We start from the raw sequence: 16,572 nt of genomic DNA, 5'->3' as shown, positions 1-16,572 counted from the left end.
AAGTGTTATATTAACATGATTGTCTCTTGTTTTTTGTAACAAGTGTTACATTAATATGATTGTTTCTTGTTCTTTGTAACAAGTGTTACATTAACATGAGTGTCTCTAGTTCTTTGTAACAAGTTTTATATTAACATGAGTTCTCTTGTTCTTTGTAACAAGTGTTACGTTAACATGAGAGTCTCTTGTTCATTGTAACAAGTGTTAGATAAACATGAGTGTCTCTTGTTCTTTGTAACAAGTGTTAGATTGATATGATTGTTTCTTGTTCTTTCCAACAAGTGTTACATTAACATGAGTGTCTCTAGATCTTTGTAACAAGTGTTACATTAACATGAGCGTCTCTTGTACTTTGTAACAAGTAACATGTTAATACAACACTTGTTACAAAGAACATGACACTCATGTTAATGTAACACTTGCTACAAAGAACAAGAGAAGTCGTGTTAATAGAGCACTTGTAATAAAGAACAAGACATTCCTGTTAATGTAACACTTGTTAGAAAAAGAAGAGACAATCATCTTTATGTTACACTTGTTACAAAGAACAAGAAACAATCATGTTAATATATCACTTGATACAAAGAACAAGATACAATTATGTTAATGTAACACTTGTTACAAAAAACAAGAAACACTCACGTTATTATAACACTTGTTATAAAGAACAAGAGAACTCGCGTTTATGTAACACTAGTTACAAAAAACAAGAGACACCCATGTTTATGTAACACATGTGACAAAGAACAAGAGACATGTTAATATAACACTTGTTACGAAGAACAAGAGACATTCGTGTTAATGTAACACTTTTACAAAGAACAAGAGAACTCTTGTTAATGAAACACTTTTATAAAGAACAATAGAACTCGTGTTAATGAAACACTTGTTAAAAAGAACAAGAAACAATCATGTTAATATAACACTTGTTGTATTGACATCAGTGTCTCTTGTTCTTTGAAACATGTGTTAGATTAACATGATTGTTTCTTGTTCTTTGTAACAAGTGTTACATTAACATGAATGTCTCTTGTTCTTTCTAACAAGTGTTATAATAACAAGATTTCTCTTGTTCTTTGAAACAAGTGTTAGATTAAGATGAATGTCTCTTGTTCTTTGTAACAAGTGTTATATTAAAACGATTTTTCTTGTTCTTTGCAATAAGTATTAACCTAATATTAGTGTCTCTTGTTCTTTGTAACAAGTGTAACATTAACATGAGTGTCTCTTTCTGTGTAAAAGTGTTAAATTATAACGAGTGTGTCTTGTTCTTTGTAACAAGTGTCACATTAACACGAGTGTCTCCTGCTTATTGTTCCAAGTTTTATATTAATGAGTTTTCTTGTTCTTTGTAACAAATGTTATATTAACATGAGTGTCTCTAGTTCTTTGTAACACGTGTTATATCAACATGAGTGTCTCTTGTTCTTTGTAACAAGTGTTAGATTGATATGATTGTCTTGTTCTTTGTAACAATTGTTACATTAACATGAATGTCTAGTTCTTTGTAACAAGTGTTATATTAATACGAGTTCTCTTGTTCTTTGTAACAAGTGTTACATTAACATGAGTCTTGATTCATCAAGAGGCCCATTACACCATGAGCAGAATAGGTGTAAGCTCAATACAATGGTAAGGAGAAAGATAACTTAAACAACATCAAATTACATACACACACACACACAGAACAAATTATAAATTCAAAAACATACTATGTCAAATACTGATTGAGGTGTTTAAGACTGTTAAGGGAAATTATAAACGTAACAGTTGTCTTTAACTAAGACAACTTTATTTTTCTAACAGGGTAGCTGACCCCTCAAAGGATTGCTTTCAGATGTAGTACATGCAGTTAATCTGAGGAAGTTAAGGGGAAGACACATTACATATCTGAATAATAAGGGATGGCTTTTAGTGTTTTGTTATTATTTTAGGGTTTAGTACAGTGGATAGGACAGTCTCAACATACTGGCATATTCCTTGTTGTTTTTAAATTACATGCATTTATTTGTACACACAATATTTTTCTCTCTCCCCTAATTCAGGCTTTTCTTCAAACTAGTAGATAATTTTAACTTTCAAAAATATAAAATTCAAAGTTGAACCATGGTTACACAGTGTGTTAAGTTTTTACCATTCTTGTGAACACTTATGACAAAGACAGCACAACCCTTAGACAAAGAACTCGATACAGCATCCTAATTTTAAAATTCTCCATAAAAGAATTCAATATCATAATTTTATTAACACGCCTTACAACACAGAAATTTACCACCAAAGTACAGAACAACTATATAAACCCTATAATGAACACTTCAGAAACTTTTAACAAAGAAATGCAATAAAGAAAAACCCTTCCATAATGATTATACAAAATAAATTTTAACATAGCAGAAAATACAAATTTCAATCTCAATACAAAAATGATTTAAATAATATACATTTAATGTATAGTTACAATGAAAATAATGTTTAAGAATAATACATAAAACTGCAAACAATGAAATGCAAAATAACCCTTGAATAACAACTCATGACATAAGAGGAAGCTATTCTTTAGATGAACTAAAGATAGATAAATTAATAACTTCTTTTGCTCTATGACAAATGAAGAACAAATCAGCATTAGATCAAAATTAAGCCTTTATACATTAAATAAAATTACTTCTAAAAAAATTTAAAAGTATATATAAAATAACACTTAATAATACATACTAAACAAATTAATCTTTTGAAGAAATTCAGTACTAACATAATGATTATAATAAAAAAAATGTAGGGACATATGTACTGAAATTGGTATGTTTACATTATAAAACCAAATAAATCAAACCCACTAGCCAGCCACTGCAAATTATTTATACTTTAATCAATTACTCATTCTTAAATACCAAAAACAATATATCAGAAGAGAAAAAGCAAATAATAAAAAGAGAAAATACCACGATGCTTATATATCACTCAATTAATATATATATATATATATATACACATACAGGGAGTGAACAAAAGAAGTTGCCCCTTTTAAAATGTTAATTTGTTATGTCTTTTAATAAATAATAGAAAAATTTGTAAAAACTATGTTTTTAGAATGTGCTATTTTATCAAATATGATATCAAATCCTAATTTTTACATGGCTTTTGTAAATACCTGAACGTTTTATGATTTTTGTGACATTTTATCATAAGAAGTGATGTGCACCCTGCTACAGTTTCTTAGATATTCTTATTCCTAGTTGCCTACAATTGTTAAAATTAGGATTTAAGATCATATTTGAACAGATCTCATCAAGTGTGTTCTAAAAACGTATGTTTTAGATATTTTTCTGTTATCTAACAAAAGATATAACAAATTAAAAAGGCAACTTTTTTTGTCCACCTCCTGCACATGGGGAAAATTTATACTAACCTAAGCAGCAGAAATGAGGTCTAGCTTTCATCACTCACACTTCATATCCAACATCACACCCTCTATAGTGGCAGTGGATCACCACTTGGCTGCTATGGTGTCTCTTATTATTTCTCTAGCTCAGTCTAAAGTTTGGCTGGCTTAAGCCAGCTCTGTCAGCAGCTGGTGGTGTTACTGCAGTAGATATTTGCAGTTATACATGGTCCAAGTTTTTGTGGATATTTCCTGACGTGCATACTTTAAAAAATTGAACTTGCATCACTGTCAGGACTATGGCAATGAATGTTGATGGTTTCATTTACAAGTCAGCCATCATCTGCAACTGATGCAATCTTCAGAACCTCTTGGTCACTGGCCTCATATTTAACACTGCCAGTAGTCCAGTGATCCCTTTGTTTATCCCTCTGTTGTTATTGATGACACTACTGACAATAAGATCTTCACAGTTTGTTGGCTACTAGCAACAATGATTCCAAAGGTGTTGTATTTGTTATTTGTGGTACTGAGTTCTGGAAGACGTGTTTCTCTGCCACCCAACATTCAGCTGTCCTTTAGGACAACCTCAACTCTCACAGGGCTTCTCTGGCTTAGAGATATAGTGATATTTTGCACAGACCAATGCACATACACTACTTGTGGCTCATTGTTTATAGACACATTATGATAAGACACTTAGGGAGAGGGTTCTTGATACTGAAGGGCCTACCATTCATCTTTCTTGATAACAATGTTTTGGAAGCTGACTGCCATGTCTGCACCACTGGTACAAAAGTGGTGCTTAGCTAATCATTAGTGGATTCTGCCACTCTGTCCAATAAGGTGTAAGGCTCTTAGGTCTGCTTGGTCCCCAGACTTCAGAATCAGTTAGGTCTCGTAATCTGAGGGTTGCGGGTTTAGCATCGAGTCCCGCTAAATATGCTCGCTTATTCAGCCGTGGGGGCGTTATAATGGGACGGTCAATCCCACTTTTCGTTGGTAAAAGAGTAGCCCAAGAGTTAGCGGTGGGTGTTGATGACTAGCTGCCTTCCCTCTAGTCTTACACTGCTAAATTAGGGACGGCTAGCACAGATAGCCCTCGAGTAGCTTTGTGCGAAATTCCAAAAACAAACAAAAAACAAAGCTTTTTGTAGTCTGAATCCATCGCCTTACAGAGAAGAGAGAAAAGTCAAGACTAAAGTGGCCGAGACTTGATGAAATTTACTACTTGAATAACTTGATTCATAACAGACTGCAAATCTTTCAGTAAAGATTTGGAGGGGAGCACCTCTCTGTGAATCATGCAGTGAACAATCGTAATGTTTGGATTTTGTTGGCGCACCAGAATGACGAATCCCTTCTTTTTACCTTACATTGAAGAACAGCCATCGGTGCAAACGCTGACACAGTTATTTCAATGTAATTTGAAGAGCAAAATGTTTTCATTCACCAACTCGAAAATGTCTTGGCCTTTCCTGTACTTTTTAAATCTTTGCAAAATTAGTATTCGTTTACGATTTTCCATCTTTATGAATCGAACAAAGTCAGAACTTGAGATTTTCCACTAACGTCAGAAGATTCATCAACTTCAAGAGACCAGAGCAGAGACAATTCATCTTCAGGCGCTTCCAAGTGTTCGCAAACTTGATCCTTCAAATCCAACGATAAGTCTACAATTCTGAGTGAAATTGTGTCACTGGACAGTGGAACTTACTTAACCTTTTTGGCAGCATCCGTTCCAAGCATAGTTTCAACAATGATTGCTAATGCTGGCACAATGACTGATTTGGCCTCCGTATGCGCTTTGCAAACAACTGAAAAACCTTATAACTTGCAATCAATCCTTTTCGAACAGCTTCATCTATTTCACAAGCTTCCTTGATCGCTCATGTTGTTGAACCGCGAGATTCTCGAAGTAATCTTTTGGTCTATCCTTCACAGCTGAATGTTTTGTTTCCAAGTGTCTCTTCACTTTGCTAGGAACAAGCGCCTCGTTCGATAAAGCTGCATTGGAGAGTAGGCAGAATGGTAATTGAGAATGTTCCGATTCCAAAGCGATAAAACCGTATTCGATGTATTTGTTTTTGTACTTTCGTTTGATTCCTTGCTTTTGATTCAACACATTCTCCTTTGCAGCACCAGACTAACTTAATTTTTTTTTCATGGATAAATGATAAGCTAATTCATACACGATAAGCACGAAGTTCTGCAGTTGGTATAAAATTCCTACCTACAAAGTAGTAGCTGTAACTTACCGCATAATGAGAACGTGTTCCAGAAAGCAGTTTGATTGTTTGATGCATCATTTATGACGTACGAAGCGCTTTTTATGCATAATAAAAATTCACTGTTAATTCATACCATTATAGTTAAAGGAAAAATGTGTTGGTTAAACATAGTAGCCTACTTTTTTCAAATTAATATAAATCAAACATAATTATGTGAATCATACATACTTACACTACAATTTTTGATGAAACCTTTTGTAGTCCATTTCTTAAGCTTTTTCTAATCACATTAGCCATCTTAAGCCTAATGTTTGGAAGAGCGTAAACTTAAAACTCAATAAATCACTAAATTAAAAACACAAAACTAAATAAAAGTTCTGGATTTTCAAAAACGTAAAAAGGATGGTAAAGCTTTTGATATTACCAAGAGTTTTCTGAATTTCTCAAATTTATGTTGTTATAGATAACTAAGAGTACTTACGTTTAAATGATTCTTCCACAACGGTTAAAAACGTTCTATTTTGCTAAGCAATCGCAATTCAATATCTCAGAATAGAACAATGTGATATAACCAATCAAATTCAGCTAGGAACAAGCGACACTTTACAAAAACGAAAAGAAAAATGAATATACTTTCTAAAATTAACAAATGTTTAAGTAATCCACTTTTTAACACATTTTTCATAATTCTTGCAACCACTTTATTTTTTATTAATTTTTCCAAAATTAATTCAAATAAAAAATTAGTTACGTTATATGCAATAAAACCTAAATGACAAGTTTGTTGTTGTTGTTGTTTTGAATTAAGCACAAAGCTACACAATAGGTTATCTAGGCTCAGCCCACCACGGCTATTGAGAGCCGAATTTTAGCGTTGTAAGTCCACAAACATTCCGCTGAGCCACTGGGTAGCAAATGACAAGTAATTAGAAAAATGAATCAATAATGGCATGTTTAATTATTTTTAGGCCCGGCATGGCCAAATGCGTTAAGGCGTGCGACTCGTAATCAAGGATCGCGGGTTCGCATCCCCATCGCGCCAAACATGCTCGCCCTTTCAGCCGTAGAGGCGTTATAATGTTACTTTCAATCCCACTATTTGTTGGTAAAAGAGTAGCCCATGAATTGGCGGTGGGTGGTGATGACTAGTTGCCTTCCCTCTAGTCTTACAGTGCTAAATTAGGGACGGCTAGCGCAGATAGCCCTCGGGTAGCTTTGTGCGAAATTCAAAACATTTGCTGCTTTTTTGTTTTCTTAAAAATACAGGCTATCAGTGATGCGTATGTGTTTTCCTGCAGTAAAGCCACATCAGGCCATCTGCTGAGTCCATCGAAGAGAATCAAACCCATGATTTTAGAATTGTAAATCCGTAGACTTACCGCTGTACCAGTGGGAGACATTGATAATGTTGAAAAGATAAAATAAAATGAATTACCTAAACCTCATGTTCTATGCCTAAAGGGGCGGTTTGTTTGTTTGTTTTTTGAATTTCGCGCAAAGCTACTCAAGGGCTATCTGCGTCGAGGTCGAAACCCGTGTTTTCACGTTGCACATCCACTGACTTACCATGCTCTTTGCCGGGTGGCTTTCTTCTTATCAAAGGCACACAGTTGGTTTTTTAATCCCAAACATTGTATATTAAAATGCTTTATACACGCAACATAACTGGATTGTATATATAAATATTTATTTACTTATCAGTTACATGTCGCCACAGCACTACGTACATATTTCCAGAGGTGAAATATTTATAAAGTCTTCAAGTCATTTTAAACTTATTATTTTGTAACCAAGATTATTTGAGTGTGTGAATAATATTGTTCTCCTTGGCCAAATTTATGATTTTGACCAACTATTTACTGTATAGATTTCTTTTATTTTCTTTAGGTTACTAGATGATGAATAATGAAGAACTCAAAAAAGACCATAAATATTGGAAACAATATTTGCTAGTACCTTAAACATTGTCATCTCCAAAATCTGGGCCCGGCATGGCCAGGTGGATAAGGCACTCGACTCTTAATCTGAGGAGTCGTGAGCTCGAATCCCGATTATAATGTGACGGTCAATCCCACTATTCGTTGGTAAAGAGTAGCCCAAGAGTTGGCGGTGATGACTAGCTATCATCTCTCCAGTCTTACACTGCTAAATTAGGGACAGCTAGCACAGATTAGCTCGAGTAGCTTTGTGCGAAATTCAAAAACAAACAAACAAACCCTAGGTTTAGTTCACGTAGTTTCGATTGTAACGGCATTTCATTAACATATATTTATTTTAATATGAACGATTCTTTTAGTTAAATGTATATTAATATTTAGAAATATACGCCACTTCTTGTGTTAAATATGTATTGCGAAATTCTCCTCTATTTTATAAATTTGTAGAAGATTCTAGAGTAAAGAATCATCAATTGCAGATATGTGTGTTTAAGTTCTAGTTACTGCCAGTATTGTTGCCAACTGAAATTTGAACCTTGTCTAATGATTATGAAAGATAGTCATCAAACTCGCTGAGAAATAGCATATATTGTTAGTTTGTAACAGTTAGTATACTATAAACCTCAGAACTGATAACTGTTATAAACGCTTATTAATCGAAAAAAAAAACTACCTATATTTGACCAAGAACGTTCATTGATGTCGAACACTGCAAACCATTTAACTTTAGACGATAGTATTTTTACGAGGACATTAGATATTTTCCGCGGTTAAAAGTCAGCTTATAAACGGCGTGAGTCCAGCGAATAATAGAGTTAGCTAGTTTCCTCGTTAAGTGAACTGCATCTATATCAACTTGAAAGTTATTATCATGCCAGATAGAGGACTTGATATTGTTTTTGTGTGTATGAATCTTGTTGGCAATTATTATAAATTTGATACACATTCACATTAAATTAACTTTTAAATTAAAATTAAAAGTTCCGGCTATTTGAACTTGTACTACATCGCAAAAAATAAAAATAAACGTCCCCCCAGTAACTCAACGGTATGTCTGCGGACTTAAAACGCTAAGAACCGGGTTTCGATACTCGTGGTGGGCAAAGCACAGTAGCTTTGTGCTTAATCAAAAACAACAACGCAAAATAAATCATCGGCTCGTCAGATGTACATTATAATACGTATGTATAATTTTGTACGTAAATATATTGAAGTGAACCAATGCCATTAACCTTTTTCTCGCTGCTTTCATTCATATAAGAAAAACTACAAAGACATTTTAGTTTCCGCATGTTGTTTTACCATTTATATTATACTTATGTAAATATATATAGTTTCCATAATCTTTCCAAATACAGACAAATACTATAAAACGAGTTTATATAAAATTGTGTTATGATGCAGTTGAAGTTAAAATATTAATAACTAAATCAAACTTCAAAGAGATTGTAATATTTACAGAAATACTATGTACTATTCATGTTAATGTAACACAAATAATATTTAATAAATAGATGTATGTCGGAATGAACATGAATTCGTGAAATCAAAGTATTTTGATGGCTAAAAATTATTATACCAAGATATTGAGTCTTACATTTACTAAAGAAAAACAAAGCAATTCTATAAAGATATAAGACGAAACCCCAATTTTCAAATTAAAAAAAAAACATCGATGCAAAAAATAGTAATAATGGACACTTCATAAAAAAAGGCATAATGTCAAACAAACAAATACATTAAAATTTTAGAAATAAATAACTTCACTTTTGTCATCCTGCAATTATTATGTCAAATACATAAGCAAATACCTAATTGGATTACCGAAACGATTCACTAAGAAACACATCGACATATATACCATAATCACACCAAATCCAGATATTCATTAAGAAACACATCAACATAATTATACCAAATCCAGGTATTCATTAAGAAACACATTGACGTGAACACCGTAACTATACCAAATCCAGGTATTTACTAAGAAACACATTGACCTCTATATTATAATCATACCATATCCAGGTATTCTGTAAGAAACACATCGACATCAATACTATAATCATACCAAACACATCGACATATATACTATAATCATACCAAATCCAGGTATTCACTTAGAAAAATATCGACATAAATACTATAATCATACCAAACACATCGACATATATACTATAATCATACCAAATCCAGGTATTCACTAAGAAACACATCGACATAAATACTATAATCATACCAAACACACCGACATTTATACTATAATCATACCAAATCCATCCACATATTTACTATAATCATACCATATCCAGGTATTAACTGAGAAACACATCGACATATATACTATAATCATACCAAATCCAGGTATTCACAAAGAAACACATCGACATATATACTATAATCATACCAAATCCATCCACATATTTACTATAATCATAAAGAAACACATCGACATATATACTATAATCATACCAAATCCATCCACATATTTACTATAATCACACGACATATATCCTATATTCACTGAGAAACACATCGACATATATACTATAATCATACCAGGTATTCACAAAGAAACACATCGACATATATACTATAATCATACCAAAAATCACATCCACATATTTACTATAATCATACCATATCCAGGTATTCACTGAGAAACACATTGACATATATACTATAATCATACCAAATCCATCCACATATTTACTATAATCATACCAAATCCAGGCATTCACTAAGAAACACATCGACATATATACTATAATTATACAAAATCCAAGTATGAAAATCAATATTTGTTTTTGTTTCGCTTGAGGCTATTTGAGGGCTATCTGCGCTTGTCGTCCCTAATTTAGTAATGTAAGAGTAGGTGGAAGACAGCTGATCATCAGTACCTACCGCTAATTTCTTGCGTTACTCTTTTAACAACGAATAGTGGGATTGACCGTTACGTTAAAACGCACCCACTTCTAAAGAGCGAGCATGTTTGGTGCGACGAGGATTTTAACCCGCGACCCTTGGATTACAAGTCGAGTGCTTGAACCACATGGCCATGCCGGGCGAAAGTAATGAGAAGTACTTGTAGTTACTAAGGGTAATCTGAAACAAGTAACGTTGAGATGCTTGTTTCATATGGAGGATTATCACACAAAATATATTATTCCTGGTAGGATTTTTCTTTACTAATTAAAATACTTTTTATTGGTGTTTTAAATAGAAAGTTCTACCGTTCATGATTTTTGGCTTAAAAAGATTACACGTTCGCCAGTGGCGTAGCTAGGGAAGGGGGGGGGGGTCAAGGGTGTACATCTGTCCCCGGGCGCAGCGTCGGGGTGGGGCGCCAAATTGATGTTACATAATTAGGAATGAATTTCAGAATGAAATGTTTTCCCCTCTTATCCAAGTAATGTCCAGTGTCCCATATATGAGAGTTGCAACGTCATGTGTTGCCACAATTTGGTTGTGATTTGGTCACGTTATACCATAACGCTGTTATGAAATCGTCAAAATGCAGTCACTTCATAGCGAATAATCAACGTTGTCATGTAACATTGTGTGAACGTTGTGAAATGAACATTATATGCTGTAAATCAGTAATCAGAACGCACATTACACGAGTACTTCACCGAACAAAGTCGGTAAATTGTCTATTACTTGATCCAGTTTTGCAATGCTACCATGACCTCAGCGCCTTGTCCTTCGGGAGTAACCGAACGGCTATAACAGATAATTGACCCCCGCAAGTCTGACCAATGTTTCATGACCAATGCTGTCAGTGAACAAAGGTCATGGGTGACATTATTCACTGGACTAAGAATGTAAGTTGAAATTCTTGATATGAGTATGCTCTCTTTGTACACACTCCCATTAAATGATCAAGAAAAAAGATGTTTAACATTACAGATATTAGTTTTGAGGTAAAGAGGACTGGAAGGTTAAACACGAACCATCTTGTAGAAGAGGAACATTGTATTGTTTGAAATGGTAAGTGAGTTGTACCAGTGATGAATATTAGTAGTCTGTTCTCTTTATTATACTTTTAAAATTAAACAATAAGTTATTCTCTTGTAAACACTCTTAAACTCCTATATTTTGTTTGTTTTAATTGATTTTTTTTACCTAGTGTTTTCCTAGCATCATTACAATATGTACCTGATTTGCATGTTTGTTTGTTTTTCTCTTTATCATTTAATACTGAAACTTATGTTAGTGAACTTTCTATTTGTCTTTCCTACAAGAAAACATCTCTTAAACAGCAACTTCTATAACTTTTAAGAAATAAAAATTCATTCAATGTTTTAGGTAAAAATAAAATATCTACTATTTCTAAACTACTTAGTTCAGAGACGTCTCAAGAAATGTTTCCAGGAACAGAGGGTTAAAGTTAAGAGCAATGAATCTGCCATTACAGACAAGTGCTTACAATCAGACTTGATCATTATGATTTGTAAGACTCATTTAAGTCATACTGTAGATTTGCAGCTATATATACTCTATAATAGTAAATGTTGGTTTGTTCTTTTCGGTTCTTAACCCTGCAGGAGAATTTCGTCCCACATAAAACAGCTGCTTATATAGGTACAGTAATCTGAAATTACATAAAGCACATTATTTCAATGGCATTTACTGTATATGTATGGTAAGAACAAAATATATCTGTGGTAACCTGCTGCTGATATTACCAGCAAGCAGCAACAAGTTAATCCCAATCACATTATGTCAGGGTTTACAGAATGTCATCAAGACTGCATAGATTTCTTTGAAAACCTGACTGATAATTTCCATATTTTATATCAAGAAGCTGCTGTAGTAGTGACATTTTCCAATATTAAGCTACAAGGTAGGTATCTAAAGGTTTTAAGTAAAGCTGTTGATAAACCTGGCAATTTTTATTAGAACTCATAATCAAGTATTCTTTATAAACATAATAAAGGAGAATCAGGATTAATTTAATGCATCACTTCTTAGCTTGCAGCCTGAGCAAATAAAATTATTGTCAGAAAACAACAAAATTATAAACCCTGTCATTTTGAAACTCCTTTAAAGGTAATGAGCACATTGTTTTTTGTAACTTACAAGAGGGTAACAAATTGTAAATAATGGAAAAGTAATTAAAAGTTTTAATGACATTACAAAACCTAAAAAATGATCAAATGTTTATACACTAATATTTTAGTATTATTAAAAGGATAAACAAGTTCTTGCTTTTCTGACCCTGATGTTATGCACAAGAAACACTTTTATAGGGGTATAAAAACTGTTAATGCTGAGTTCCTTTAAATTTTTTCACGAGTAAAAATTACTGAAGACAACGATTGTATGAAAAGTTAACAAATGTTTGAAAATATCTAGATATTATTACTTTTGACTAGAATTTTCATGATACCAAAACACTGGATTAACATCTCAACAGGACAAAATCAAATACTATGATTACATAATGCACTAAACTCATACCTCACTAAAAACAAAATATACAACATGATCACTTCTGTTATGTTTTACCAGATAGGGATGATAATTAACACCTAAAGGCTATAATTACCTAATAAAGCAATGTAGTTAAACCCACTATTTAATAAAGCATGTATCACAACCACTCAAAAAACATAGCTGATTATGACCAGAAAAAAAAAAACATACCAGTAGTGTTAAAATGTGATAAAACATTGTACTGTAGCCAGCTGTGTTTTAATGTACAGAAAACCCACACAATGGCTCTCTATGGAGAGCATACGTCAGCTTCCACTTGATAAATCCACTACCACTGCTACATAGCCCATGAACACATTAGCAAATTTTTTATACGCACAGAATTTTTTCATCGTCTTGTGACTCCTAAAATAACCCTCAAAGTTGATGATGAAAACATAATGATATGAGCTGTCTCAGATATATATTTTTCAGCTTTACGAGATTCTAGATTGACCAAATGTTATTATTTTACATGAATAATAAATGTAAAAGGTTCAATCATAAAGGAGAGATATTCTAATAAAATATAATAACTTTTAAATAGTTGTGTGAAAAAATAGAGAAAAATTACAAATAAACTTTAAGAATATAATATAACAAGTTAGAAACTTAAAATCTCCCTCTGAATGCATTAATTAATTTAAAAACTACATGTACTTTGGACTTCAAAGGTTTATTACATGCATTAATGATCTAATGATTTCATTCATATATAATTTCAGTCAGACAATACGGTGAGTGGATGGTAGATAATATTCTAGACATATCAGACAGAATGTGTTTTTGTTATAGCAAAGCAACAACGGGCTATCTGCTGTGTCTACCAAGGGGAATCAAAACCCTGACTTTAACATTATAAATTCAAACACTAACCTCTGTTCTACTAGGGAACAGACAATGAACACTTGTATAACAGTTGTTATGGAGTGAATACCTTTTCTAAGTTAACATTTACAAACTCCATATTATAAAAACTGTTGTAATAACAAACTACTGACATCAATAGTATTCCAACCACTACTGTAGTTGTTGTATGCCAGTGAGCCTTATAAGCTATTAAATGCAATGGTAGCCCACATCAAAATCTTATATCAAGGTTAAAATAGCCTTCTTGTTTTCAAATTATAAATTTCTCTAAAAACACGATTCCTAATTCTTTTAGCTTTTTTCACCTCAATCAAATACATTAAACTACTGAAGGTTTTTCAATGTGTGTAAATAATCATACTTAAATAATTTTAAACCTTTACACCACTATTATTTTCTAATGGGATTCAAAACATATAGTCTTCAAAAAAGAAACGCAAAAGGCAGAATATAAGACATATTGTTAACAAGTTTATTCCCGGGTAGTTCTGTGTGACATGTGTGAAACTTTGCACAGTCACTGCTGAACATCCAAAGTCTGCAAAGGCGAAGTCCGTAAGATTCCCTCGAATGTGCAAAAGGACTGTTGAAGCAGTAGACGTCGCAGTGGTGGTCCTATCCCGAAGGTGACGTAACCGGATGTAGTGATCCTGTGCGGGCGTGGTCACACGAGGTCTGCCAGATCGTGGACGGTCACGAGTTGATCCATGTTGTTGGTGACGATTCCATAGCCTTGTGATGGTGCTATATTAATATAATAAAATAAATAAATTATATATTCAAACATCTAATACCGCCCTCTACATTCCGACACTCAGGTAGCTTTCGGTCAGTTACCTCTTTCTTTGTGAACCTGACGATGACCGAAGAAGGTCGAAACGTTGTTCGCTCTTCTATGTAAAATATTTTCTCAACCCAAACGAGCCGTTTTTGCAGATCTCTCAAACAAATTTATTGGATACGCATGCGTTTTGGCGAAAATCCGATGTTTTCCTCCGTTTTCAAAGTGCACAACTTTTATTGTCATTTTGGTCTGACAATCAGTGCCTTAACACGTGTAACATCACATACTCTGAGCTTGTAACGTTATTACATATATTTCTCTTTAAAATAACAAAATATCCCTTTTGCCTTTCTTTTTTTAAAGAGTATATTTATATATGGTGCCTTTGTTGTTAATATTTGCAATAATTTTATCAAGATACAAATAATAGTTGATACTATGGAATAAGAACCAGAATTTTATTTGATTAAGTAAGTGGTTCAAAAGTTGTATGAAGTTTAAAGTTAGGCAATTGAAAACAGATGTTTCATTTCAAAGAGAATAACTGATATTTACCAGTAAGACAGGAGCATTATGCAGTGAAAACAATATTTTATTGTTAAAAAGGCTCCATTACCTACAAAGATTCATCAGAAATCCATCATCATATCATATTATTTACAATAGGAAAATAATTAAATGTTCAAAAAAATACCTTTCAAAATTATGTGAGAGTGTAGATGTTATCTTGTGTAATCATAGATAACTCAAATGATAAAAATATTACACTTAAAATATTTTTAAAAATTATTTTATAAACTGCTATAGTTTATGACTGTATATATACATATATGAAGTATAGTCAGTATATACGTATTTTTTATCAAATTAGCACTAAAATGGTGAAAATGTTTTTATATTACATTTCTATAAAATGTGCAAATATTTGAAATTTACGTAATAACATTTTATTGTGAAAATTATTTGTATTTTATCCAAAAAAATCACAAGCATAAGCAAAATAAGTAACTGAACAATTTAAAAATGTTTTCATCTTCAGTAATATTAGACCCTTTGGCTCCCTGTTAATGGCCAGTGATCCCACAAGAATATATATGTGTGTGTATGAAATTTCCAAGAATGCTTCAAATGAATGTCCTAAATGAGTTGTATTATATGCCACAACAGCAGTTTCTTTGATACTATATTATCAATCAAAGACAAAAGCTTTAAGAATTAACATTTTTCACTTAATCTGCTAAGTGTATTACGTCTATTATTAATACTCTTAGGTAACATTTGAGGACTTAACTGACACCTAATAAAATTCAATTTAGATGTTAGAAAATTGCTCATACTGATGTCCAAGCCCCTAATGGCACAGCGGTATGTCTGCAGACTCACACCACTAAAATCTGGGTTTCGATGCCCCTGGTGGACAGAGCACAGATAGCCCATTGTGCAGCTTTGTGCTTAATTCTAAACAAACAAACTGATGTCCAACAAATATTCGAAATTTTGAATAACTTACAAGTTATTGTGTCACAAAATATTGTGAACTCAGATAATAAATGAGCCATTTATCCCAGTCTCATACACACTTTGAAGAACTTTAAATTGTATTTGCAATAATTAACTTACAACTACCTCTACTACTAGTTTTGAGTTTGATCAGCATCCGACATTGAATTTTAGCTTTACACATTTCGTGGGTGTGAGCTAGTTCTAAAACTAATGCAATATCAAAATTACAGATTAAAATCATATTAATTACTTATCTTTTCTGTTCCCTTTGTTGTGAATTCTGAATGTATTTGTGTATAAAATTATATTTTAAAGCTATAGTTTTAGTTTTATTCAAAGAGAAAATATATGATAACTTTACATAAGGTAAGTAAGCTTATACAGTTT

At 32.7% G+C, this 16,572-nt stretch overlaps 2 protein-coding genes and 1 long non-coding RNA gene across 12 annotated transcripts in view; 1 reads left to right on the top strand and 2 right to left on the bottom strand.

The window, feature by feature from the left end:
- LOC143242171 (uncharacterized) overlaps nt 1-7,692 on the bottom strand; it is a 54,970-nt gene extending 47,278 nt beyond the window's left edge. For 2 of the 5 annotated variants that reach the window (XR_013022510.1, XR_013022504.1), the window contains exons 1-2: nt 6,095-7,692; nt 5,846-5,917 (exon numbers count right to left, since the gene is read on the bottom strand). This is a non-coding gene — a long non-coding RNA (uncharacterized LOC143242171). The other 3 variants (XR_013022509.1, XR_013022506.1, XR_013022505.1) reach the window with 3 other exon arrangements.
- LOC143242169 (uncharacterized) overlaps nt 1-16,572 on the top strand; it is a 79,538-nt gene that overhangs the window by 38,838 nt on the left and 24,128 nt on the right. The window contains exon 6 of one of the 4 annotated variants that reach the window (XM_076485498.1): nt 11,460-11,540. The exons of 2 other annotated variants lie outside the window; for them this stretch is intronic. In XM_076485498.1, the coding sequence (XP_076341613.1) occupies nt 11,460-11,536 (77 nt within the window). In that variant the 3' untranslated portion in view covers nt 11,537-11,540. Of the gene's footprint in view, nt 1-11,459; nt 11,769-16,572 lie in introns of those variants that run through there. One more of the 4 variants, XM_076485497.1, reaches the window with a different exon arrangement.
- The window catches only part of LOC143242172 (serine/threonine-protein kinase ATR-like), a 56,341-nt gene continuing 53,457 nt past the window's right edge, over nt 13,689-16,572 (bottom strand). For all 3 annotated transcript variants that reach the window (XM_076485505.1, XM_076485504.1, XM_076485506.1), the window contains one exon: nt 13,689-14,642. The gene's annotated coding sequence lies outside the window, so the exon portion shown is untranslated. The remainder of the gene's footprint in view (nt 14,643-16,572) is intronic.

Source organism: Tachypleus tridentatus, unplaced genomic scaffold (genome assembly GCF_004210375.1).
Source record: "Tachypleus tridentatus isolate NWPU-2018 unplaced genomic scaffold, ASM421037v1 Hic_cluster_2, whole genome shotgun sequence".
Taxonomy (NCBI): Eukaryota; Metazoa; Arthropoda; class Merostomata; order Xiphosura; family Limulidae; genus Tachypleus; species Tachypleus tridentatus.
The sequence above is the reverse complement of the archived record's forward strand: the minus strand, read 5'-3'. Positions and strand labels throughout refer to the sequence as shown.